We start from the raw sequence: 26,136 nt of genomic DNA, 5'->3' as shown, positions 1-26,136 counted from the left end.
TAATAGTACAGATAAACATAGTTTATCCTCAAGAGAAATTGCCTTCCAATTGTTCTTCTCGCCAGTAGCAGCAGGAGACACAAGTCAATGGGCGTTTCGTACACATGATGGATGCACAAAACACGTCGTAGATACGAGGGCGTATCCAAAAAAAAAAAAAGCTGGCAATACAGAACTTTGTAGAGTATCGGTTGTATACACCACCGCGTGACAGAAAGAGAGATGCGGATCACTGTCGCTGCTCAGCATTGCGAGAGTATCGCTCCGAGTATCGTTTGCCCGGGGAAAATTCAAAATTCTAAGTACGGTTTCTACCGAATTTCTATTGCCAGCTCACCAACGTAAAGTCGAACAATCGTAAGTCGAACCATCGTAAGTCGGGGACCATCTGTACCATGTGCAGCGTTCTACATCGTTCAAGCCGGCTTCAGTTTTGTTTATTAGCGCCACTTTGGTCTCCATGGTTACCGAACGCCTCTTTTCACTGCAGCTATTAGGATCGGCGATTCTCACGAACATTCTTTAAGTTTAAGCAGCAGACGTAGCTGGAGCTGAAGCGAGCTGAACTAGGGGTTCACGGTCCTATGTGTCCCTACTCTATCTATCTATCGACTGGGCGCCTGAACAGTTTACTTTCGCTGCGCTACAAGATTAGGAAAGAAAATATGGATTTTTTTGTTGGAAAAAAAATATACTTCTTGTCCAGAGTGAGAGATTAAACTTTTGTAGCCCAGTGAACAAATGTAATTTCCAGTTGAGAGGTCAGTTCTGTCATTATTTATGTGTCGGTGTTTTATAGTTGAAACTGTTTGAATGCTGCCTAGTAAACTTTACTTACAGAAATGACAATGTTAGAGAAATGATGAGTAACACCTGGGGGGTCTCTGTGTTACATCACTACGATTTCAGGAACATCCTTTGAAACTGAGCAATCATGTCATATGCTGTAAAAGAATAATCTGCATGACTGAAGTGGTAAGAAGAAAGGCGGGTACCCAACCGACTATGTAGCGAATGTCTAAATTGTTAAGTAATAGTGAAATCTCTACAATGTACTCGTTTTTGGCACACGGGTTGGGGTTGGAAGGGAGGAAACAACCGTTAACAGGCAGAAATGTCTGGAAATGCAACTGACACGCAACCTGCCCTCTGGTAATTGTAGTTTCTTTAGCCAGTCCGTTCCCTTCAAATGCGAGCATTTTCGTGGCGGAAAAAACTACAAATATCTGGCTGCGCTGTCCATCATATTACTTCCGTAAATACTAGTGATGGCAGCAGCCTGGCATATGAGTCAGTGGGATATAATGTATTTACTTATCTAGCGTGTAGTCCGAAAGACGTGCATGACTAAAAAACTAATACATAAAGGAGTTAAGAGTCGATTCACGCGTAATTTGACCGATGAAATAGCTCGTTGAAAGATCTTGCACATGATAGTGAATTCACGATAAGCTAACAGTCCAACAGGAGAATAAAAGGCGTAGATATTTTTCATTTTTCACGTGAAAGGTTTTAAAAAGGTGAAGAAACAGGTAAGTGATCCTAAATGCTTAGCGGCATCAAAAACATGATGATGCTTTTTTTTTTTTTTTTTTCCCCCCACCAGTGGAGATGTGCGCAGCAGGATGAAGAAAAATGGTTTGGCTGGATGTAAAATAAAATAGTTCCTCTTATTTCCAGGATTGTTCAAAATGACTCATTCAGATATTTTGAAAAATATATTAGCAATATCTGAAAGCTTTTGGTGAAAGAATATAATGACAGTTTATGAATAAGCCATATTTCCAGACTATGCATCTATATAGATCAATACTATTGGGGGGGGGGGGGGGGGGGGGATAGTATTGATCTATATTATAGATGCATCAGTCATAGTAATAACATTCTCTTTAAGCACAAATTCTCTTGAAACAGATATGTAAAACACTGGGTTGAGAGTAACGTTGTAAGTTTTTAAATGTGTATGGAGCTATAATACTGAGTTGTTTTTATGTGTATGGAGCTTTTTTACCATGTGGTCTTTCCTTGTGATCAGATCAAGCATGCCTAAGTTCCCCGACAAGCCCTCGAGCGAAGAGGAAAAAGCCGACGGTCCCGGCCCAGCGGGGAACCCCACGGGCAGCCTGGAGCCGTCCGAGCGCTCCGTGAGGAAAGGGATCCGGCAGAGCTCCAGTCCGCACAGAGGTGACACTCCGCAGTGTAAGTCGACTTCGCTCTTAACTCGGGCTGGAAAACGTCCGCTGTGGGATTGACCAGTTTTGATTTCACGTCTCTTTGGGTTATTTGCTAAATTGTGCCCATTGGATTCTTTTATTTCCAGCAATATTAATAGCCCTTTAATAACTGATGAGCATCTGCGCAACTGATTTTCTGTATAGGCGCAAGTATAAATGATAATTCTAATGGAAAAAAATGCAGTGGTTCTTTCAAGCTGTGTGTCAACCTTCATTATTTATGGCTCTTAGCATTTGAAATGATGTATGGATGAGTGCCCAGTGTAAGTCACCTTGGTGAATAAGGTGAGTGGGCTGATAACACTACGTAGAGTTCATTGGAAGTCGCTTTGGAGAAAAGCGTCTGCTAAGTGAATAAATGTAAAAATGTAAAAAAAAAATATATAGGAGGTTTGCTAGAGTCAGCTGAAAAAACAAGATTTATTACATTTGGAATAATATAATGTGCTCTTTACAGGAACCTAAAGTGCATTTTGGTTGTTCTACTATAGTGTCATCTGTGTGTGTCACTGTATTAACATATGTAGCATTGTGTTGTAATTAGGTGAATAAGGGTCTTGCTCATGGTGTCACATAGCTGGTACAACAGCATCTTACTGCCCCTCACAGCCAGCCCGCCCAGGTTCGTGTCAGTGGAGGAGCTGATGGAGACGGCCAAGGGGGTAACAAACATGGCCCTCGCCCATGAGATTGTTGTGAACGGGGCCTTCCAGGTCAAACCTCCACAGCCCGCAGAAGGCAGGTGAGTCCCAGCTGATTGTGGCTGTTCTGGAATCAGTCTGTTTAGGACAATACCTGGCTGTTTTCAGCAGGGTTTGGAGAACAATCTGGTTTTCTTTCGGTAGAAATGCAATGCTATGTGAGGTATTGAGGAATTCGCTAGAATGAATCTTTTCCAGTGTTAGGGAAGATGTATTAAAAACTGACATAATGAATGAACAGAACAATATAAATGACAATATAAAATGTTATTTTATAGATATAACTGTAATAAAGCAGCATACATTTCCTATTAGTGTTTACTGTATGTTGCCTCTTGAATGGTGACCCAAACTGAATCAGTCATGTTGTAAAATTTGTTAGGTTCTGAACAACTAATATTTTTATGTTTTTTTTTTTTTTGTTTGTTTGTTTTTATTTTTTATATTCAGGTTTTTATTGTTTTGTTCTGTTCTTTTGATGTTCATGACTATCTAAATATAGCTAATTTTCAAACTCTCAATCATTCTGTTGGGAGAAGTAGAGCTGTTTGGACTAAAAACTTACCAAAGTGTGAACTTAATTACATGTCCACAGTAAAGGTTTTTTTTTTTTTTTTTTTTACATTTATTCATTTAGCATATATTTTTCTCCAAAGTTATGTACGACTCAGAATATACAAAAGGTCATTCAACTACAGAGTTTTACATACAGTCACGTTGGCATGACTTGGAGAAATGGGTTATTACCAGCACAGTATATCGACACTTTAGAAATGATGGAAATGAATTCCATGTGAGCCCGCAATGGTTTATTATGGTGAAATAAATGTCAGTGGGAAATGTTGATGTATTTATTGAGTCTTAGAGAAATTGATCTTAGGTAATTTAAAAATGGGAAAAACCTTATGTTTAAGACTTGGTAAAATGTGTAGGATTTGATAATTTGTTTTAAGCTGAGCTTTTCTTGTGTTTAGGTTTATTCTGTAAAATATATGTCCATTGCAAATACTCAATATTTATCTGGTCCATAGTTTGGAGAAAAGAGTGAAAGACATCATGCACAGGGCATTTTGGGACTGCCTGGAAGCTCAGCTGAAGGAGGACCCACCCATGTACGACCACGCCATTAAACTGTTGGGGGAAATCAAGGAGGTACGGCTTCAGGGAATATTGGGATGCTGAGAGCACCTCAGACTGGGCTTCACATGAAGGATCACTTGCACTAATTCCCCTCAGACTCGGGTGGAGGCTGAAGATTTTTCCAAAGAAATAGGAAATTATTTCCTTTTGGCATTTTGAAAAGTTCTATGACATTTGTTTTAAAGCATTAAGGAGAATACATCATGTTTTACTTGTGCCTTCTTTATTTTAATTCTAAATAATTCAAACTAATGATGTTAATTCTGAATTTAATTAAATCCCTATAATACAAAGTTTTGCAATCATCACCCTTGAAATCTGTGATTTCTGATGCTGCACCTTCCGTTAAACAATTGCTTTCATTCATTGATGCCCTAAGCCAAAAGATCTTAACTTAAAAAAAAAAAATGCAAAATATGAGCAGTGCAAAGTATTAACCACGGTAGTTCATCTTAGTTGTTCGCTGAACTATCAAGTTTTACGAAAGGGAACTGCCAAAATGACAGGTGCACAAGTTAATGTTACTTGTGGTGAAGGAAGGTAAAGCTGAAGCTACAGTGACTAATGTTCATATGGTGTACATGTAGAGAAGCTCTGTAGCGAGACGACCTATAAGCGGTGTGCTGTTTGTGTTCGCTATATTGAATATATACCAGTCACTGCGTCCTTTTCCCTCAGCAGTTATGCAGGTCACCCCTTGTCACTGACCGTTTATCTGCAGACGCTGCTGTCCTTCCTGCTGCCGGGCCACAGACGCCTGCGCAACCAGATCGAGGAGGCGCTGGATCTTCAGCTCATTCAGCAGCAGGCTGAGAATAGGGCCCTGGACATCGGGAAGGTGGCCGAGTTCATCATCGGAATGATGGGGATGCTGTGTGCCCCCTCCAGGGATGAGGAAATTAAGAAGCTGAGAGACATCACTGGCATTGTACCCCTTTTCAGGTATAATAGCACTGGAGATCTGTCAGAACTGGAGATGAATGAGTGAAAGAAACGGTGACTGAAAGAACAGAGAAAATTCTGGAGTTTGTTTTGAGGATTGGTGGCTAAGTCCCGTAAATATTGAATAAGCAGAAAATGACTGACGTCTGAGACGACCGAACCAGATCTTTCCACCTACTTTTAAGTTTTATAATTGTCTCATTTTTTCACTTTTTATACCGGATTTTGTTCCTTACAAATACTTTTGCGGACCAGTGCAACATGCAGTACGTAGTATTTCTCCATGAGTACAAGATTACAGCTGTATTGTGAGGTTCTTGCGTGCTGTTGAATTAACAACCTCATGGCTGACTTAACAGGGCCATTTTCCAAGTGTTGGACCTGATGAAGATCGACATGGCCAATTTTGCCCTCAGCAGCATCCGGCCACACCTGATGCAGCAATCTGTTGAGTACGAGAGGAAGAAATTCCAAGAATTCCTCGAAAAACAACCCAGTAAGTAAGCATTGCCTACTTTTCATGGGTTATGAACTATGAGAATGGCTGTCCTCGCTCTGAACTGCATTGTACGAGCACACTTTCATTGCTCAACTGTTGCAGCTTCAACTGTTGATGTTATACAAAGCCACCGAGGTTGAAATAATCCAAAAGATAATTGTTTAAGAAACATCGGTGATTTCAATAAATCTGTGTGCAGTGAGCAGTTGAAGGCTTTTATGGTTCTGCATTGACCAACTCCTTCCACAGTATTGATTCGTGTATGGCGTCCAACGCTTCAAGTTCAGTAGAGCGGGTAAAGGTCGTGCAGTGTAGCATCTCAGCATCTGCCCCATAGGCGGGGGTTCGAATGGATAAAAAAACTTGGGTAAAAGGGACAGCTGGTAGCGCAGATGTTAGAGCGGCTGCTTTTGGATCCAAAGGTTGCAGGTTTGAATCTCACCTCCAGCTCTAGTGCCCTTGAATAAGGTACTTAGACTAAAATTGCTCCTGTAAAAATGAGCAAATGATTTTAAGTAGCTTAACACTTTGTCGCTTTGGAGAAAAGCGTCAGCTAAATGAATAAATGTAAAACATGGCACTCTTTCTAGATGCCCTGGATTTCACCTGGAAGTGGCTTCGTGACACGACCGACACTCTGCTCAGCTGCGAGAGGGAGGACAAAGCTTCGTTTTCAGGGGCTGCTGGTCCTGAATCCACTCCGCTGCACCCCGTTACTGTGCACAACCATGCTTATCTGCGACTGCTCAAGTGGGACCATGCTTCCTGCCCCTTCCCTGAGGTACGTAACTTGACAACCAGTACGGGGCTTTTCACGCTGCATCTGTGAGAGTATGATGATTAGTACACCTTCATGATGAAACCCTGTTCTAGTCTCAATGTCACATCCTTTTTACCACCAGTACTCTATATATCGTGTCCCTGCGGAGATTTATTTTGGAAAACGTTTTTCAAAGCTCATTGTAACCGAAAACAGCTGTAAGGATGACTTGGTCCAAAATGCCGTATTTCAGGTCAATGAAATATGTAAAATAAAAGCCACAGAATTCCAGGGACTCAGTCAGTAAGCCCTGTGCTGCCATCTTAGAAGACATCATTGGCTTAATAGGGAGCACTTTAAACTGACTCAGAAATGAAGTATCCTAAGGCAAGAATTTTTGTGAGATATGCAATAACTTGGAAACAGTGATTATTTGGCTTTCCTGCTGTTTATAGTTAAAAACTCAGTTTTGCAAACATGTCGTGTAGTTTTTTGTTTCATGTTTACATGCATTTGTTGTGATTGAGTGTTGCACTGGGTTTTGTAAGCAGGAAACTGCAGAGGAGACTCCCTCACCATTGTTTCAGCTTTCATCAGCATGTCCCCATCACCCTCCCCCTGACCTGCAGTCCTCCTCTTCTGGAATTACAGACTCTTCTAATGGACCAGAGTCGCTTTCTGGAGATGCAACTAGAGCTGGAACAGCTCAGTATGGTGGCCGCAGTGCTGCTGATAGTCTACAACAGCACGGGACCAGCCCTCAGCGGCCTGCCGGATGTCATGGGGAGACTGAAGGGCATCGTGCTGGTCTTACTGGCAGAAATGCACACAATGTATGTAAGAAGGCCAGCACCGAGGCACATGAACACACTCTGATGTGCACATCTACATACGCTCTGCAACAGGCAATCATACACCCCTGAAATCCGGTGGATTTTCAGTAACACGTTGGGCTCAATTAGCGTATTTTGATGAATTGATAGACTAGCTATAACAATACTGAAGCTAGTTTCGTTTCCCTTGGGTGAAGTCCAGCCAGTTATAACCCAGGATATGTGAATGAACCCTCTGAGGTTGACATGAAGCAGTGTCGCTCCCTAGTGGCAGTTTTACTAATTACACTTCTCTTTTACACGTTCGCTGTAACAGACTGCAAGAACAGTACTTTCACCTGTTGTCATTTCTGAATTGCTGTTAGAATGACATTTTGTGATTAATGGTTCTCTGATCCACCTCTTATCAGCTCCTTCAGTGCAGAGGAGGCCTTTGCCACCATTGGAGAGAAGTTGTGTGCAGAGGTCGGGGGTTGTTTGTCCCAGCATGGCTTCCCGCTGCTCTCCACCGAGCAGCAGAGTTCGCTGAAGGGCCAGATTGCTGCAGTCCAGCTCCCAGACAACTCCATCCGCAGGCTTATTGGTAAACCTTCTTTATCTGTAACTGGGCAGCCAGCACAGATACTGCCAGCGATGTACGGGTTCCATTTTTGACCCATTTAACTGTCTCCCTTATGTCAGATTCTCGTATCCAGAACTTCCTGTTGGGATTTTTGGAGTCCGGCCCCCAGAAGTGCACTCCAGTCCTGCCCAGTGGCTTGGCTCCCATCCAGAGAGAGCTGGAGGTGATTGCGGTCAAGCTCAGCCGTCTGGTCAACTACAACAAGCTGGTATTTGCCCCATACTACCAGAAGATGCTGCAGGATATCCCAGGTGGGGAAGGCTGGCCAGAACCTGGGCCTTCAACAGGATAAGCATAAACTCTTCTCACTAGTGATCTCTGCGTGGCATGGACCTGGAAGAAAACACTCCATTCCTATCCCTCCAGTTAAGAAACAAACTCGCCACAACGTAATAGGGTGCAGAATGTTCATTACTTCGTAATAGGTTTAGCTTAACACCAAGAAAGTGAAAAAATAAGCTTTTTAACAGAGTTGCAGTGAGCTTGTAGCGTCTTTTCTAATTACTTAGAATGATAACAACTGCTAATAAATTTACCTTTGAGTTACCAGTTATTCTGAGGAGTTTGAATTGCAGTATGAATTCCATCACAGATAACCAAAAGAACTTGAGAACATGCACACCATCACAGGAGGTGTTGACTGGTGCCTTACACACATCTCTAGGTGGTACTAGTTAATTCATAACCAAGTCGTCTCCATGTTTAGTTAGTTAACACAGCATTTGTTCACCTTGATACAATACCATCAATAAATACTGTCACACATAGAACAATTTTGCTGTGCTGCCATAGTTCTGTGTTTTGGGTTTGCTGCTATTCCAAGAAAAGAAGCATATTATTAATCCACAGAAAAGTAGTTCCTCTGCTGTTGTAAACAATTATAATGCTATTTTGTAATTGGAATACTGTGTGAGATGTTACAGTTGTGTGTGTGGTATCACTTGTGTCTGAGCAGAAATGGTGCCATACAGTAATCCTGAAGTGGACATATTTTAGAAAGCTTCTAATATACAATTATGGCATTAAGAAATTCACAGTAATGAAAGGAACAAACATTTTATGCATCAGTGTCATAAAGCTTGTATTAATAGAAACTAAGTGCAGACAAACCTTATCTTTACTGATAAGTTACTTTAAAAAAACGCTGAATCATCCAGTAATGGTTGTGTAACTATAGTGGACGAGATACTAGTATGTATTGTGTATCAAAGCTTAAAGAGTTGCCTAGGTGACCAGTATTTTACATAATCCTGAACATACTTGATTAAGATACACTATATATACTTGCTTTTGAATTATCATTGCATTACCCATGGCTGCCTAATATGTTTAGTCTTTATAAGTGCACTATTTTGCTGTATCTGATTTTATAGGTTGTCATCATTTAGAATAACGATGTTTAATTTGTGAAATGGAAATATTCAGAGGAAATGTGGTTTTAAGTGGGCACCATGTGCCAGTTTGTTTATTGCCCAAAGGCTTTTATTTTATTTATTTATGTTTTGTGTTATTCATCTACAATGTAGATGAGGGTATGTTAAGTTGTCACTTACTGGAACCTGACTTAAGTGTTTGTCAAATGTGGGTTTGAAACCAGCAGCAAATGAATAAACAAATACGCATCCATCCTCTTTTTTTTTTTTTTTCCCATTTTATTGGAAGGAACTGAGTTTACTCTATTTGTCAGAGAAAGAACAATCTTGCCACCAGTAATTGAACTACACATGGTAGACTTCCATTGCTCTGTCAAACCAAGGTGTATCATTTAAAAACTTTACAGAATAAGCCACGAAATTCTTAAAAAGAAATGGTTAAAAAAAGAAAACAAAAACCGAAGACTTGATGCAAAGAACAGCGTATAGAGGCTGAATCAAATGTCCTTGTCAAGTAATCATCACCTATGAGACTCCTGTCTCGGGCAACAAGAGATGTGTGCTGCCAGTGGTCCCTCTCTCTCAGTGGGTCTGTACACGTTTGAGACACAGCCTCTGCGTTTTACAGAAGTCCTCAGGAGACAGTAGAGGCCAAAGTCCTCGAGACACACCATGGCACAGAGAGAGGGGCTGGGGGCACTAAGCTCCCTTCAGCTCACCGTATCCTCTTCTGCTGTCGCGCCCTGTAGATGTCGTGCACAGGTGGCGCTGCTGTACCCTTCTCTTCCTCCTCATCAGAGTCAGCATTGGGCCTCTTCAAGGCTTTGTTGGTGATGGTGTTGTTCTCCACTGGGCCGTTGCCCTCGCTGGACAGCTCCGGTTGTCTCCCTGTGATCATCTCCACAGCAGCGTCCACCGCTGCGTGTGACAGATCAGAGTACATGGAACCGCAAGCGGTGTGCTGGTGTCTGTTGTGAATCTACACCTTATACTTCAAAACCTGACACAGCTAGACAACTTTGTATCCTTGGAATACCAGAGGCTTCTTTAGACAGCAGACAGAATAATACAAGTTTAAACTGTACTGTAGTATATATGCTAAACTTTGCTTAAGCACTGCTAGAAATAGAATGGGACTTGTGATAGCAAAGTCACTCAGTTCTTTATGCTCCTATTAGTAAAAGATGGGAAAACCTACTCTCTGGAAGCGTGCATCTCCTGAAAGTCTCCATCAGCTCATCCACCTGAACAAAAGGACCCTGCGCAAAATGACATTTACATTTATTCATTTAGCAGACGCTTTTCTCCAAAGCGACATACATCTCAGAGAAATACAAAGTGTGCATTACATTAGGAGAAAGAGACACATAGTTGCAGACGTGTGATTCTTAAGTAAACTTAGTTTCTTTCCCCTTTATGCACCGATGTTCATCGCATGAGTAGGTACGAAAACTCAGAATACAACAATGACAAAATAAATCTGTGCTATTTCTAGCATTGATTAGAATGTTCAAAAATAGGCATGCTAACATACGGGGTGCTGCGCAAGATCACTAACCGTAAAGCAGACAGGTGGAGGCAGCAGCTTCATGAGGACAACAGCAGCAGGCGGCACAGGAAACACCCCTCCGGGCACAGGGTGCAATCCAGGAGCTGCAGGCAGTAAAATGATGCCATGTTAAAAAGGCACGTCTGCAATGTAGCCATCAATAACCATTAGAACAGCAAGAGCCGTAAGGTGAAAAACGCCGCTCAGTTATGTGACTTACGGGCCAGATGTCGGGGCTGGAAAGGAATCATCTGATTAGTGTCAGGTTTGGGGTACTCCGGTTTCCGGTCTGCTTCATCTTTGAGAGTGGGTACAGAGGGAGTCACCACTGCTTCCGGAATGAGAGAGGCCAGTTTGGCACGGGACACATCCTGGGAAAAGGAGAAGCCTTTACTACATGTTCCAGTAACAATAATATAAATCAAATACTGTGAATATAGCAAAATAGTTTCTTTTCACCTTAAACGTTCTTTTACAATAACTGTTCCACATGAGATGTTTAACAGAGCTCTTACTAAACACTTTGAAATAACCTTTTGGAGAAAACATTTACATTACATTTATTCACTTAGCAGACGCTTTTCTCCGAAGCGACTTACAATCATGGATCCTAAGTAGTGTCATCAGCCCACACATCTTATTCACCAAGGTGACTTATGCTGCTAGAGGCACTACTTACAATGAGTCCCTCATCCATAAATCAGTGAAACACACTCTCTCAGTGTGGGCTCTTTTGAGCTCTGAGATGATTAATAGAATGAAATAAAAGAGTATGAAAATATCTGGCATTTACACAATCGAAAATCTTTCGCAGTAAACCAGTATTTGATTTGAAACTGAACCATGGACCTTAACCCTGTGCAGTACAGCCCCCAACCCAAATGTCGCGTTGCAGGTAAAGTCCATGTCCCCACTGGAAGGAATATGTTTCTTGAACAGGCCAACCTTGTAACCCAGAGCTTTGAGCTCGCTGGCAGAACACGGGTAGAGGTCCATGAATTTGTATCTGTCCACCAGCAGAGCCGTCTCCTTGCCCTCATACTCCTCTTTGAAAGCTGTGAAGCGCCTCCTCTCTACTTTTAGGATACTTGCTAGATCGCCAATGTTGCTCTCGAAGGCCAGGAACCGAGCCCAGACTTCCCTGCAACGCACAAACACGTGATGAGAGCCATGAAAAACATTTGCGGGGAGTTGATGATAAACTCACAAGGTTCCTGAGCTTTACCTACCCGGACTTCTCAGGAGATAGGCTTCCAGACGTCAAAACTCTCTCAAACAGAACTCTGGTGTTGTTGTCTTCTGTTATGGGTGAACGGGGTAACGGGGAGATAAAAACAGGTTGTATCATTTGTCGTCTGTGTGTTATTTTAAGAAACGACGCTACTGCACTTTGTATGAAATGAATCGGCTGGTTCATAGATAAAGAAGACCTGTTATTTACTGTAGGGACTGATTTTTCTAATCGTAGCCAAGAGAGATGGGTTGTCAGACCGATAATGGCTTTTTACAGCGCTATCTGCTATCAGCCGTAGCACGGCACACCGCAGGGACTCAGCCAAGTTAAATACAGCTGCCTATCACCGAGCAAAGTCAAATACATGAACACAGGACTTGAGCTGAAGCAATCACTGGTGACTACAACAAAATGGACAAAGCCACCTTGCTGACATTAAAATTAAAGCTTTATTAGTAATCGTGTTGTGTGATGGGTAAAATGGACAGCATGTAACAACACAGCAACTTACCATTTAGGTGGGAGAGGTAATCAATGTATGCCAGAATGTATTCTGGTACATCTCCGTATTTCTTCAAGCCAAGTTCAAATATCTTAAAGGCCACCGATTTGTCCTGTGTGGTGCAACAGTGTTAGATTTTTTTTTATGACTAAGGAATACAATGTTGAGCAAAAAATCAGTTTTTGTAAAATACCGGATAGACATTTACTGCAAAACAGCAAGAAAAAAAGCTACAATTTGTACTAATCACTAGTACTGATTTCCTCAGGAGGAGTAGGCTGCTACTGGTACTTAGACCTCCTGATGTTTATTTTTCTCCCATTTCTTTGAATATGGAGGTTCTTTTGATTTCTGCTCCTCAGTCGCCAATTGACTTATGAACTGACAGCAAGCAACTGACATCTTTTTCTGTTTCTTTGTTTTCCATCATCACTTCTGCATGTGCTCAGTTGTTCAGTGCCCCGTAAAACTCTGCTGAGAAGAGAGCTTTATAAAAATAAATTGAATTGAGCAAGTTGGAAAATCGGTACTCCCATTAGCTTGATAATCTTCTAGTGATTGAGCATGATTGGCAGTTACATGGAAAATTAAGCAAGATTTGATCAGTTTTCAACTTGCTGAATCGTCCTTTTACCTGTTAATTTCACAAGCTCTCAGTGTTCTTCCCCAGAGAAAGGAAACATCTCCGTAAGTCTCACCTTACTGCAGTAATACTCCATGAGAGCAGCGGACACATACACGTGGTGCCGCGTCCGCGCATCCTCTCGCGCCTTCTTGAAGATTGTCCTCCCTGACTTGATGCCTTCTGCTCTCCTTGCAAACTTCATATACTGAATGTAAACCTGCAATGACGACCAGTGCTTTGCATTTGTACTGTGACGATTAATGTCGAGAATCCTGTCAGATCTTCAAAGCAAATAGCAAACATCAGCATTATATTGTTTTCTAAATAAAAACAAATATTTGACTTTTTATAAATGTGCTTTATTGTCTTCTGCTGTGGAAATCTGGGAAATATACAATATTACAATAATCAAGGTCCAATATATATTAAAAACATTGTGCACTAAAATTTAAGGTTGTAACAGTTGGCTGGTGGCAATACGTGGATTATAATGGATTAAAAGTGCAATTCCTTGCAAAATATAAGGAAATATAGTAATAGATTTCAAGATAACAAGCAGACGAGGTGCCTAGTGAGCAGAAACAAAGCTACACCTCATTGTTCTCTCAGCATTAACCATGTGAAAATGATGGAAAAAATAAAAATAGCAAAAATATGGGCTTCTGCAGTTACTGGCTATTAGAGTTCCTGGGCACTGAGACCTTGACACAAAAAAAAAATGGATTAATGACAGTGAAGGACCCTACCAGTGTGGGGTCAATGTCTTCTATGGCCAGCAGGCGGTTGTATATGCTGTGCACCTTCTCGTGCTTCATCCGGCTCTGAGGAGGTTTTGTTCATTAGTGTTTACGCTCACGGGAAACTTCACAATAAAATGTTTACTCAGCAGGGGCTAAAATACTTCGAAAGGCTTTTTTGTAAGGAAGATCGAAGAACGATGATAAATTACAAGTGCAAAGCGTCATTTTATTTGTGCAACACTGCATCCTATCCACTGAGGTACCCTCTGAAGGATCACAGCTTGATGAAAATTTACACGACAGCCCTAATACAAGACTGCGTAGATCATTATTTCTGCCCTTCGCTTTGCCTGACGCTCACCTCCTCGTAGTCAGCAAAGGCAAAGTAGAGCAGCATGTTCTTCTTCAGCAGGTTGCCAATGGCGCGCTCGTAAATGTTGGCGGCCTCATCGCTGAACAGCTTGGCGTTGTTCATGTCCTGTGACATGTAAACATATACAGCTCTTTTGTCCTTCCTGACCTCACTCTCCAGCTATTACACAGGACGCAAGGACTCCTACCCCTTTCTCGGCCAGCAGTTTGCTGGACTGCTCCAAGTACTGCGCTGCTTCATACCAGACATCTGGGTGGTGGCCCAGGACCAGGAGGCACTGCTCATAGGCAAACATTACTGCAAGAAAAAACAAAATGATCCTGTTAACCACATGTGATGGGCTTACTATCATGCATGCCTGGCAGATAAGCACTTTGACATTTTGATGTTGAACTAGTAGCATTACCCTTATCATTTACATAACATATAATGCTACAAATTGGTAGAGGACTGCACAGCGGGGTCCAGATGTGGATTCAAGTCAGAGTAGTCTACCGCATGTTCTCTTGTGTTTCCATGTGTTTCCTCCAAGTGCCCTGGTTTCGTCTCACAGTCCAAAGACACGTTTCAGGTAAATAGGGGTCCCTAAATTCCCCAAAATGTGTGTATGTGTGAGGTAATGAGTCAGTGATTGCCTTCCAATGAACTGGTGTCCCATCTAGCCTTATTCTTCTGACATAGGCCCCCAATAAACGTGACCTTGAACTGGGCAGGTGGTTATTGATGATGGATACATAGATGAGGAAAGAGGAAGAACATGACCAGGCTTGTTGAGGAGACTCATGTTCACTGTTCTCTGACATTAGAACAGCCATCAGTGCTGACAAGGCTCACCCCTCTTGGTGATGAGAGTCTGATCTTCAGTGCGCAAGGGGTTACTTTTCTCCCACTGGATGTACTTCTTCCACATCTCCACCTGCTGGGCCTCCTGAGGGGTGTTCTGAGGAGGGACTGAGGGGGCATTCCTATCCAGGCCTTTCATCACAGTTTCATACTCCTGCACACACAGTCGAAACAGGTTTATAAAAGGTCTCCTCAATGTTTCCCCCTATAAAGGAATTGGTAGGCATTCTAGAAATATTAGAGAGGAAATTCACTAAAGCACGAAGCAAAACGCCTTGGAACTAGTGTTTCATCTTCAAATCATTACCAAGCGGTCAGTAACATCTCCAGATCTTCATGATGTTACCACATACAGCAGTGAATGCTTTTCCTGCATCTCTGACTCAAAACTTTCAACTACATCCATGAATCCTGTAGCACATTTTCCCACCTAAATCACCACTCTGACAGAGATCAATAACCAACTTTCAAGAAGATTAACATTTGAATTGTTATCCCAATGTAATCACTGAGAAGAAAGAGAAAAGGACACACCTTAGCCACTCTTCGGGCATTCATATAATCCCTGCTGCGGTCCTCAATCATTTTCTTTGCCAGGTGCACATTGATACCCTACATTTGAAGAAAAAAAAAAAAATTGGACCTATTTGCATCTCAGTCCAGCTCGCAACAAGTAGTTACACTAAGAAATACCTGTTTAATGAGCAAGAGAACTTCTTGTCTATGTTACCCCATGCCATGACTGCTGGCCAGGAGACCTCGTGGTCCCACCACCCAGTCCCTGATTTCACTCTGAATTAGAACTCCTACCTCCTCGTACTTGCTGTAATCCCTCCACAGCTGTTCAATGTTGATCATGGGGTTGACGCAGCCCCTCTGGTAGACCCTCCGCACGGCCGTGATTCGTTGGTTCTCTGCATATGAGCCCACCGCCTCACTGAGGACAGGGGAGTGAAATGTGTTGGGTGTTTGCCCAGAGGAGGAGGTGGGGAACGCTCACATAGACACGAGAGGACTAAGTACACTTACACTCCTTTCAGGAAATTGATGTAGTCGACCCATATCTGAAAAAAGACAGGCGAACTTGAGGTTTAAGGCAAAGGTTCAAAGTGAAGATCACCATGACAGTTTTGCAGTGTATCTGTATGCACTCCCATACCTGATATGACATGATCTCCATTCCAATCTTATCCAAGGCAAAATCATACGCCTGAGCCATCTTTTCTCTGGAAGAAGCAGACTTTGTTTCAAATGCTTGCCTTACAGTTTCATTTCTAACCAAAGCGTTCAGTTCTCGGCAATACTTCACATTAGGTTTCGTGCAACTACTATATGTACGATATAATCACTAATGCTTGAACAGAAACAAATTCAGGAGTTCCAGCACAATGTACATCAAATATCAAAAATAGTTCTCCAAAGAGCTTATGCCTTCAGTCTTTGTATTGGGCTGTGGTGAAACTCAATCTGTTCAGCGCTGAGCAGTAAGAGATCACAGCAGGTGCAGTAAAGCTCTGCAAAATCTCATACAGCAAAGGATTTACTGCAACCAGTTGTAACAAACACACCAGAATCAAAGAAAGAGTCCATCTTACTTATAGCTTGGCAGTTTGCCTTTGGTCTCTCGAACGTACGAAAGGTAGCACTTCCACAGATCAATATGCAGCACTTTCATGAGGCATCTTTGAAACAGCTAAGTGGGAAGAGGTGTAAAAGAGAGTGAACGTGTGTGCAGTAACATGACAGAGAGAGTGCAGTCCATGCAGTATCTTCTCCAAGACAAGTACTGCAGGGAATTCTGGATTCTGTGGACACAAAACTTTTCCAACCCCCAACAGTTCTCAAAATAAATTATACAAATAAAAATAAGTAAATAAAATTAATTATTCATTTAACGAGGACTTTGAGCCTAAAACATCCAGCATAACTTAACAATGATCCTGGGGTTATTATTAATTTAAATGGATAACTCTGTATTTTCTTATGAAGATTGTCCTATAAGAAAAAAAAATTATTTCCCTGTATACATCTGTTTCTATAGCACAATGCAATCATGTGTCAGGAAGTGTGCCAAAGTTACCTGGCCAATCCGAGTTCTCTGACACTATGAATTATTCCTCTGAATGTGATATAATGACCATGTTCCGAATAATGACACAATGGTGTCATAATTTGTTCCTGCATTACTGTGCCCAAACTTATGTAGCTTCATGTGAGGGAAAGCCTGCCAGTCTGCAACCCGATGGCCCGGATCGAGCAGCCCCTGCTCAACAGCGGATCTCATTTGCTTCGCACCATTTAAAGCTGTTAACCAAATCATCAGATTAAGAGAAGTGCTTCTGTAAATGCAGAGTGGGGAATGCGTGTGACTCTAACCCTAGTGGCAGCGCCTTGGAGATATGCCATGTTACAGGTCCCCACTGTGGTGTGGAAGCTCTCCCTACATCAAACCATCCACGAACCAAGACCATCACCAGCACATGGCAAGTAACAGAGATCCCAGCATACACTCACATCAGTCACCCTACTGCACCTGAAATGGGAACTGAGCATTATTCAGAGCCTACTTTAAACTACTGCTGCTGTACACTCAAAAAACACTTTAAAGAAGTGGCAGCATAATAAAGTGGAACCTTGAATTTTATTTTTTTACATCTACAGCCAAAAATGTAATGTTAGCTCTCTCAGCAGCTCCAGCAGATTTTCAGTGGGATTTAGAGGTGAGAGTTTATGGGCAGCATTTTGCATGAGTGTGCTTGTTGGCTGCGATCTCTTTCCACCTGCCGTGCCTTCTGCTGCAAAAAGCAAATTCACCTCATGTTCAGTAACTATGGACAGTGGAGGCTGGGGGGGATCATATGTGCTCATCATACAGAATAACATATAGCGCAGATTTATCAGTACACTGATCCTGTTTTAGACACCGAACCAGTTGTGACACTCACCTTTTCAACTTTGTCATAGTTTTTAGCCTTGATCTGTGAACAGATTTTAAGTGAAGTGTTAATCCAGTCAGTAGGCTAATAATGCCTTCATTACTTCAAAAGTAACACTCATACAGATATTAACACTCAGATCAACAAAGTGAAGTTCACACAATATTGGTCAAAATGTATTCAGTCAAAAAATGTTCTTGGTAAAACTCATTAAATCCAACAATATAGATAAAACTAATCAATACAATATATATTGATACAATTTGACCTGTTCTGCTTTAATGAAGGGAATAGAGTATAATAAATCATTGCCTCCTGACAGTACTACAAAAAAAAGTTGGATACAGAATAATTTCTAAAAGTTTTAAATGTGATTAAATCATTTGCAGAGCCCCCAGTTTATGAACTTAAATGCCTACAAGCATATGGGGGAAAGACCATGTCGAAGTACAGCAAATGTCCAAAAGCAGACCCCTTACAATAATGTTTATCATTGCATAAACACACATACTCCAGCTCTTGGTGTGTATAACAGCTGTGTTGTGAAGTTCTGAAATGTGGCATTTGTTATGAAATACAAATGTTTAAGCACAGTTCTATCAGGAGGTACTGTGCAGAACGCGAGTGCCTACATTTGTGGCGCACAGCAGTCACACAGTTCTTCGGGGGCTGAGTCTGCAGGGCCGATGCAGGCCTGACGTGGGCCTGTCCACCCCCCAGGCACCAGCGTCCATCCCACTGCTACCCACAAGGCACTGGTGGCTGACTGAGATCACCAGAAACATGAGTCTACTACATGCACCAAAATAAATAAAATGAGTCATAAGTGGAGGTGTATCCTCTCAGTGTATTGTCCGAAGGCTTAACAAGCTCACTGTTGAAATGTTCAAACGAACTCCATGACCACTGTTAGATCTCCCTGTACAATGGGTTTGAAATTCAGAAATAAAAATTATTCTTCGCAAGAGTAAATGGCTGGACTAATCCATGTCTTGCTCAGGCAAAAAAAAAAGTTTAAATCATCCTTACAGATTCAGTATTAATATGTAGAGTATCATTGTGACAAATGTCTCATCAGACGATGTTAAGACAACTTTACAAAGGGTGAATACTTGGCCTCAAATTGTGTTAAGAAGTATACTCTTGATCATTTTACTAAACTTAACCACTACATTCTTGAATACTGACAGCTGTTTGGTAAATGCGTGAAGTGTAGGTGCTAAGAATAATCAAGGTTATCGGACGTGAAAGGGGAAATACCTTCGTATATTCTCCGTTACAAAATGTTCTCCATAACTCCAAACACAACCACTAGCCAAAAACATTAAATACTGCTATTCAAAATGATAGTATTTTTTCATAAATCTTAAACACTGACCTATATTCGAGATATATAATTACACATTTTTCGAAGAGCACATGCAAATTTGCAAAACTAAATTAAATGTATTGGAGCTTTCAAAATAATGTTTTAATGCAAATCAGAGTTTAAAAAAACTGAACCTGTACCCTTAATTTATGAATTAGGCAAACTAGGAATGTAATGCAATGCTAAAATACTAACATCAGAATTATGGAACAAAGTAATATCTGTAATATTTATTTTTACTATAGACTACTGCTAGTTCTGAGAAAACATAAAACCAAACTAAATCAGAACACAAAAACTTCTCAAAATATACTCAGTAGACAATTAGTGCACAACAAGTACAGGGAAAACAAATCATTTTGACAGGAAAAGGTGGAAATTCTAGATGCAATAGTCTATTTTTTCCCCACTTAACTTTAAATGGCGACACAAAATAGTCAATGTTTGCTTAAAATTGTGACCTTCCAGTGACCCTTACTCTGAGTAGCTGAAGTTGATTTATGGCCTCCAGTGTATTACACAGTACAATTGTGATCATGCATTTTTATTCTTCAAAGCACTTCTGAGATAATGATCTCTAAATACCCACAACTATAAAATCTCCACTGCCACGAGCTACCTACGCTAAATACGTGGTGCAGAACTCATTCAAGGTTGGGTCTTAACAGTACTGACATACTAAACAGCTACATGTAAGAAAGACTGCTGAAGAATCAAAACAATCATCTTAGCTTGTACACATTAATCTTTGTGCCCATTTGTCACATTACAGAAATGCACAAACATACATATACTCCCATTCAGGCAGTTAATTTGTACAAAAGTGGTGCCTACAGGTACCACAATCCCTGTTATCATAAAGGACACAGCGTAATCAAGACCTAGTCGATTAATATGGAAATCAGTCTTTTATACACTGTGCATTCAGGCACGCTTTTAAACTTGTGTTTCAGCACTGAACACTATAAGAATGGATGGTTATTTTGTAGAGTTTAAAGAAGCATGTTACTGAATTTCCTAAAGCTTCAACTGAAATTTTAACAAAAAAATATTCGTGTCCAAGTGAAAGTAGCATCACAGAAACTGATTGTGCAATTGATCAGTGATATGTAGGGCTTTAAAAGACTTTATAGAGGTCACTGTTTTAAAAAAAAAAAAAAAATCAAGCAAGCCCCTCACCACATACAGCCACACAACACAGTGAAATGCAAACTACTAGTATGTGCCATGAAGAAAAGGCAAGATGAAAAGTACAGAATTGAGGTAACTTTTTATTACATACCTTTAATTCAATTGTAGTTATTTACGTCAAAACAAAGATTCAACACAATTGAGATATTAGTGCGGGCAGAGGGCAATTAATCACATCAAGAGGAATTAAGCAGTAAACTGGAAGCACAGAGATATTTACCCAACATGATTGGAAATGCATAACAATCAGTAATTACTTCTGAAGGCTGCACACTTTTGAAACTGCTAGTTAATTCATGGATCTACCCTACTGACTTAACTGATGAAATGCTATATTTGAACTTGCTGGCACTGAATAAGAAGCAGCAGTGGTGAAGTGTAGATTCTAACTATGCACAAGATGTATCCTTCAAATGCACCAAGCCTGCACATTTCCCAGAGATCAGGGAAAGGTACTGAACCATTAAGCTTCCACAAGCAAAAAGTAAACTGCATCCAAACATACCAGTCAAATGTTTGAGTACACATGAAAAACACTTGTATGAAATAAACTGGACAGAAGAGTAAAATTAAAGCAACTCACAGGTGACCAACATCCCTGGGAACTGATGGGAGCCTTGTTTCCAGGAAGTGTACTCAAAATTGTTCATTGGTATACTAACTGAAATGCTATATAAAAAAACCCTGTACATCAAAATATTTTCAGCAGTTAGACTAAATGGATCATTGCAGATGCAGACAAGTTATGTGTATAAACAAATCTTAAAAAAAAAACAGGCCAACAGAGGGGGGAAAAAGGAAAATTTGCAATTGCATCTGAATTTTCCCCACAAACTTCCATTTGAACAACCGAGAATCCCAGGAAGTCAGGAAATGCATCAGATGAAAAAAATGCTGATCACTTGTCATGCTGATTTTGTACTTAGGTTATCTGCAATAAAAAAAGACCTGCTGTATTGGGTAATTAAATGCAAACTGCTACAAACCTGAATTTCAAATATTAAAGATATAACAGAATATTCAAGAAAAATGGGAAGATTAGATAAATACAAGAATCTGATAAATCTACAAAAATTCCACTTTAACTTGACAGGGTCTGACTAGAATGTATCAATGTCAAGGCAGAATGCTTCCACGGCAGAGGAAAAAATTGTTAGTCATTTGAACATGAAGATAATTAACCGTCACTTTAACATGCAAAATAGAATTCATACCTGCTGAAAGGTACTAAAAAAATGTTCCTTGATTTGGTGAACACAACAGCCGATACAAATTAAGATTACTGATGGAGTTCGAAAGGTCCTCAGGTGGCATGAGGAATTTTTTGTCCTGTATAAAACTGTCTAAATGCACTTTATCATAATTAAAGAGAAATACTTTTCAAAAATTAAATGGACAGTGTTTTTTTAGGTACCAAATATCTTACAATGTACAAACTTTAAAGCTGACTGCATTGCAAAATGGAATGATTTACATCGCCTGCAAACTAAAGTCATACTGGGGAGGGTAAAAGCAGTCATGATGTACAGAAACATACCAGGAACACAGGTAAGCAACTGAAACCCACAATATCCTCATAAAAAGAAAAAAGTAAAGAATATGGCCCAGTTATTCCCCCCACATTTCAACATTATTGTTCTACGAGCAGCTTAGATCTCAGTGATATCAGTGTAGGCCAATTATAGAGTAGCAGAGAAAAATCAGCTTGCCTTACCTTGGTAGATAAAGGTGGATTAAGAATTTAGCAATGCTTCTTTTTAAGGTCACTTGTATACTTACCAAGTTCATTTTTCCACTGGTTTTACATTTTAACACAGTAACCATGCCTGGTTGAAAACGGAATCCACCAGTAAGGGCGGTTTAATATATTTAAAAAAAAAAAAAAAAAAAAAAAAAAAAACCCTTCAACAGCACTTACTCAAAATACCATTAGCACCCCACTGTGGGACTCAAAGCAGAACTGTGACCTAGCAAAGCAAGTATGACAGATTAAAACCTATAAAAAGTTGAAAAGGGACAGATCTCAATTCCAGACGAGCAACATAATCACCTTTTTCCTTTCTGCTGCTTTAAACCTATTAAAATTCCAGTTAAGACTAGAGATAAATTGCATCATGCTGAACTATAATTTCAATGGGAAATGTGACCCAACTGAAATTCAGTGGCATTTCTTAAATTTAAAAGCTGACTTGGCTTTGTAGGGGTTGGACTTGTTTTGGACCAAAAATCTGTTAATTACTGCTAAGTGTAAACACTTTATGCAACATGTGAGCAATTCAGCTGGGGAGGAACAAATGCATAAGTTACATTGTTTGTGCTTGAAAGCTGAAAATGTAAGTTTTGCATGAAAATCCCTTAAAATGAACTAAACCAAGTGTGTTGTTGAGCCTAGTATTGAAACTTAAAGGAAAAAACGACCTCAAAGAAATGACACAGGAGGCAATAAATAGACACGACAAGTGAATAAAGGCTAAAGCACTCCAATACCATTAAAACAGTTTTAATGCTGTTGCAGATCCAACATGCAACATTGATGTGCACTTGACCCCATAAAGCTCAAAGTGATATGAAGGCAGGTGAATGCCTGGAACATTTACAATCTGATCCTAAAAATAAATGGTTGTTTTAATTCCCCGGTTTCTGACTTTTCACCTGGAAAACCTTTCTGTACTTTGTCCAAGTTGTGTGAAATTCACATTGTTGATACTGCTTTGGTACACATACCCATGCACACAAAGTTTGTATAAGTATAAAAAGAATATATTAACCTCCGCTTCAATGTACAGCTTCCAGAATCTGCCAGAACTTGGGAACTGGGCGACAAGTCGTTCATATGTCTTCCTTGCTTTGTCTATAGGTTGATTCTAGAAAGCAGAGGTTGTTTACACAACTTTTTTTCACAAACATCTGCATGGTGGTATGTTCATGTTGTGATTCAGGCATGTTTCCAAAGACCCCTGATATCCTACCCATGAGGCAGCCCTCCCGTGACCCCACACCCCCAGGTAGAAGGAAATGCAATCCTGCATCACTAAACCTGTGCTTCTCGAATCAGAATGCTCCAAGCGTCAAGGTCATATGGGTTTTCCTCCAACTTCTTCTCTGCCTTTTTCACCTTTTCGGGGATATATTCCGCCGCCTGAAAACAGACACAATAATCATAAATAAAGCAGCAGGACAAGAAACACTTATCGAAACACATGCATTTAGGGGTTCACTGTTCAATATATCCTCCTGAGACCCAGCTATTCAGGAGATGGCTTTCACGGTGCATCTCGTAAATTAAACATGCTGTAATGATGTACGTTATAGAGGAGATTCTACGGCAAAAACTGAAGCCACAGGTTCTGGAATGGGGCTTGTTCAATGATCTACAAGCCCTAGTAGAAATACACAGGAATTCACGTGGGTCTCAGGAGGACATGTACAACCACTCCATTTGCCTGAAAAGGGAGGGGATGAGCACCAGTGGCAGTGTGGACTCACAATCCAACAGGTCATTTTCACCCAAAACGACAATTAAAAAAAAAAAAATAAAAATTTTTTAAAAAAGTTCTTACTTAGCGCCTAGTTTACTGGGAGGCCGTTGTTTGTTAGCTGCCCGTCACCAGTTTACTACTACTAGACACAGTCTGACGCCTGCAGTGTTTAGTATTAAAAACTGTAAAAGCTCAGAGTCTGTGTCTAAACTCATCAGTGAGCGAATCAGGTGGGCAAAGAGACAGTCAGTCCATTGAAAACGAACCAATTTCACAGACTTAACGGAAGCGATGTCGAGAAAAGTGCGGAATTTCGCGCGAGGCGGAATCATGTTGAGGAGGCGCGCGCGGCCTGCAGCTGCTAACTCTGCTAGCATGCTAATTAAACACACATAGCGACTCTGGTGGCATTTTAAAACCGTTTTTTTAACACACAATGTCTAACTAAGAATATCCAAGTATCTTTTACTCATTTTAAGTGTTAAGAGCAACAAATATCCCTGAAACTGGTTAAATGTTCGAGAGACTGAGCCTGAGGCAGCTTAGACTAGTAGTAGTAGCTACTAGACAGCCTGCAAATCATCAATCTAATTATTATTTGTCGTGAAATACAAATATAACCGCGAAATTACATACATATGATACAGAGTATTCGTTGGGTGAATCTCATTCGGTAAAACTGACTGGTAAGGCATTTAAAACTTATCCCTAGGAGAATTTAAGCGCTAGTCAGTAGTAGCTACAACACACACAGTCACAGGCCTCAACCATCAGAACAACAAAAACAGCTAAACTTCACGATAAACGCTCACTTACCTGGTCGGATGTTCCTTCTGAAGACATTTTTGACTACTTGAGACCGCGCACCAAGGACACAAATCAATAGATGTGCAGTTAGTAAAGGGGGGGAGGGGGGAACCGCACACTTTTAAAAAGCACCTATTTTCTGCATGCCTGGCGTGCTGTCGCGGCTCTTCGGTAAAATGGCGCCTCGGCCTCTTTCAGCGTTACCTCTTCTGTAAGAGGAAGCGCCCCCTACAGACCGACCGGTGCGGCGCAGCTGAAATTCGCCTGTTTTCCCGGGGAATGGGGAGCGCCCCCTACAGACCGACCTGCGCACCGCAGCGGAAACTCGAACTAAACGTTCAGTAAGCCTAATCATTGTCTTTCATAATGTCATACATCAGGTTATTACTTCAGCTTCCAAGAGAGCGGTTACGTTGGCGATTACTACCTACAAATACATTTTTCAATAATGCAGTCAATTTAAAATATTTAGAATCAAATATAATGTAATACATAAATTGTACTTTTGCTGAGATGTTCGTCGCTTTGGACAAAAGCGTTTGCTAAATGAATAAATGTACTGTAAATGTAAATATTTTGATATTTTTCCTTTAGGAAAAAATCCGGGTGGCACAGCGAGTAGCGCTGCTGTCTCACAGTGCCTGGGTGGTGCGAAAGGACGTGGGTTTGATCCCTGCTCAGTCTGTGTGGAGTTTGCATGTTCTCCCTGTGTCTGTGTGGGTTTCCTTCGGGTGCTCTGGTTTTCTCCCACAGTCCAAAGACATGCTGTTCAGGTTCCCCCATAGTGTGTGAGTGACAGAGGGAGAGTGTGTTCCACTGATGTATGGATGAGTGACCCACTGTAAGTAGTGTATCTAGCAGTGTAAGTCACCTTGGTAAATAAGGTGTGTGGGCTGATAACACTACATAGAGTTAGCTGGAGATCGCTTTGGAGAAAAGCATCTAAATGAATACATATAAAATAAATGACTTTGCTCGTTATTAACAGGGCAGCACAATGGCGCAGTGGTTAGCTGGGCTGTTGGGACATAGGTTAGAATCCACCTTGGTTTGTGTGGAGTTTGCACGATCTGCATGGCTGAACTATGATGGACCGGCATCCTGTCCAAGGTGTACCCCCCCACCCTTGTACCCAGTGATTCTGGAGTAGGTTCTGAACCACTGTGACCCTCAGCAGGGCAAGCACTTATGGAAAGTATATGAACAATTACTAAACATGGCGCTGAAAACTTGCAGTTTTTATTTATTTATTTATTTATATTTTTTATAGAGCGCTCTTCTCGCGCAGTGACACAGAGCGCTTTAACACAGGCACACAGCAAGAAAAATTGATACAAACAAAGAAGACAGTCAACTAATGGCTACCATAATGAAGAACTTATTA

General features: G+C 40.9%; 2 protein-coding genes across 3 annotated transcripts; one reads left to right on the top strand and one right to left on the bottom strand.

Annotated features, from left to right (window-relative positions):
* Positions 1-549: 549 nt before the first annotated feature.
* On the top strand, positions 550-9,354 carry tcp11l1 (t-complex 11, testis-specific-like 1). Of its 2 annotated transcripts, none has more exons than XM_018763820.2 (10): positions 550-761; positions 2,036-2,199; positions 2,844-2,976; positions 3,967-4,087; positions 4,797-5,017; positions 5,377-5,513; positions 6,107-6,297; positions 6,928-7,109; positions 7,520-7,692; positions 7,791-9,354. In XM_018763820.2, exons 2-10 carry the CDS (start codon positions 2,043-2,045, stop codon positions 8,021-8,023), a joined length of 1,548 nt encoding a protein of 515 aa, XP_018619336.1. In that variant the 5' UTR covers positions 550-761; positions 2,036-2,042; the 3' UTR covers positions 8,024-9,354. The 2 variants fall into 2 exon arrangements, with proteins under 2 accessions (XP_018619336.1, XP_018619335.1); XM_018763819.2 differs by lacking the exon at positions 550-761 and adding an exon at positions 1,272-1,532.
* Positions 9,355-9,370: 16 nt separating this feature from the next.
* Positions 9,371-24,945, bottom strand: cstf3 (cleavage stimulation factor, 3' pre-RNA, subunit 3). Its single transcript, XM_018763816.2, has 21 exons — positions 24,762-24,945; positions 23,504-23,605; positions 23,235-23,330; positions 17,916-17,948; positions 16,566-16,663; positions 16,130-16,196; positions 16,000-16,034; positions 15,781-15,907; positions 15,505-15,582; positions 14,962-15,124; positions 14,315-14,424; positions 14,116-14,232; positions 13,761-13,835; positions 13,088-13,231; positions 12,399-12,501; positions 11,883-11,952; positions 11,599-11,794; positions 10,874-11,024; positions 10,663-10,757; positions 10,303-10,363; positions 9,371-10,022 (listed from the first exon to the last, which is right to left on the bottom strand). The coding sequence occupies exons 1-21, from the start codon at positions 24,786-24,788 to the stop codon at positions 9,820-9,822; spliced, it is 2,151 nt and encodes a 716-aa protein (XP_018619332.1). The 5' UTR covers positions 24,789-24,945; the 3' UTR covers positions 9,371-9,819.
* Positions 24,946-26,136: the final 1,191 nt, after the last annotated feature.

Source organism: Scleropages formosus, chromosome 11, assembly GCF_900964775.1.
Source record: "Scleropages formosus chromosome 11, fSclFor1.1, whole genome shotgun sequence".
Lineage (NCBI taxonomy): Eukaryota > Metazoa > Chordata > Actinopteri > Osteoglossiformes > Osteoglossidae > Scleropages > Scleropages formosus.
This window is presented reverse-complemented; position numbering and strand designations above follow the sequence as displayed.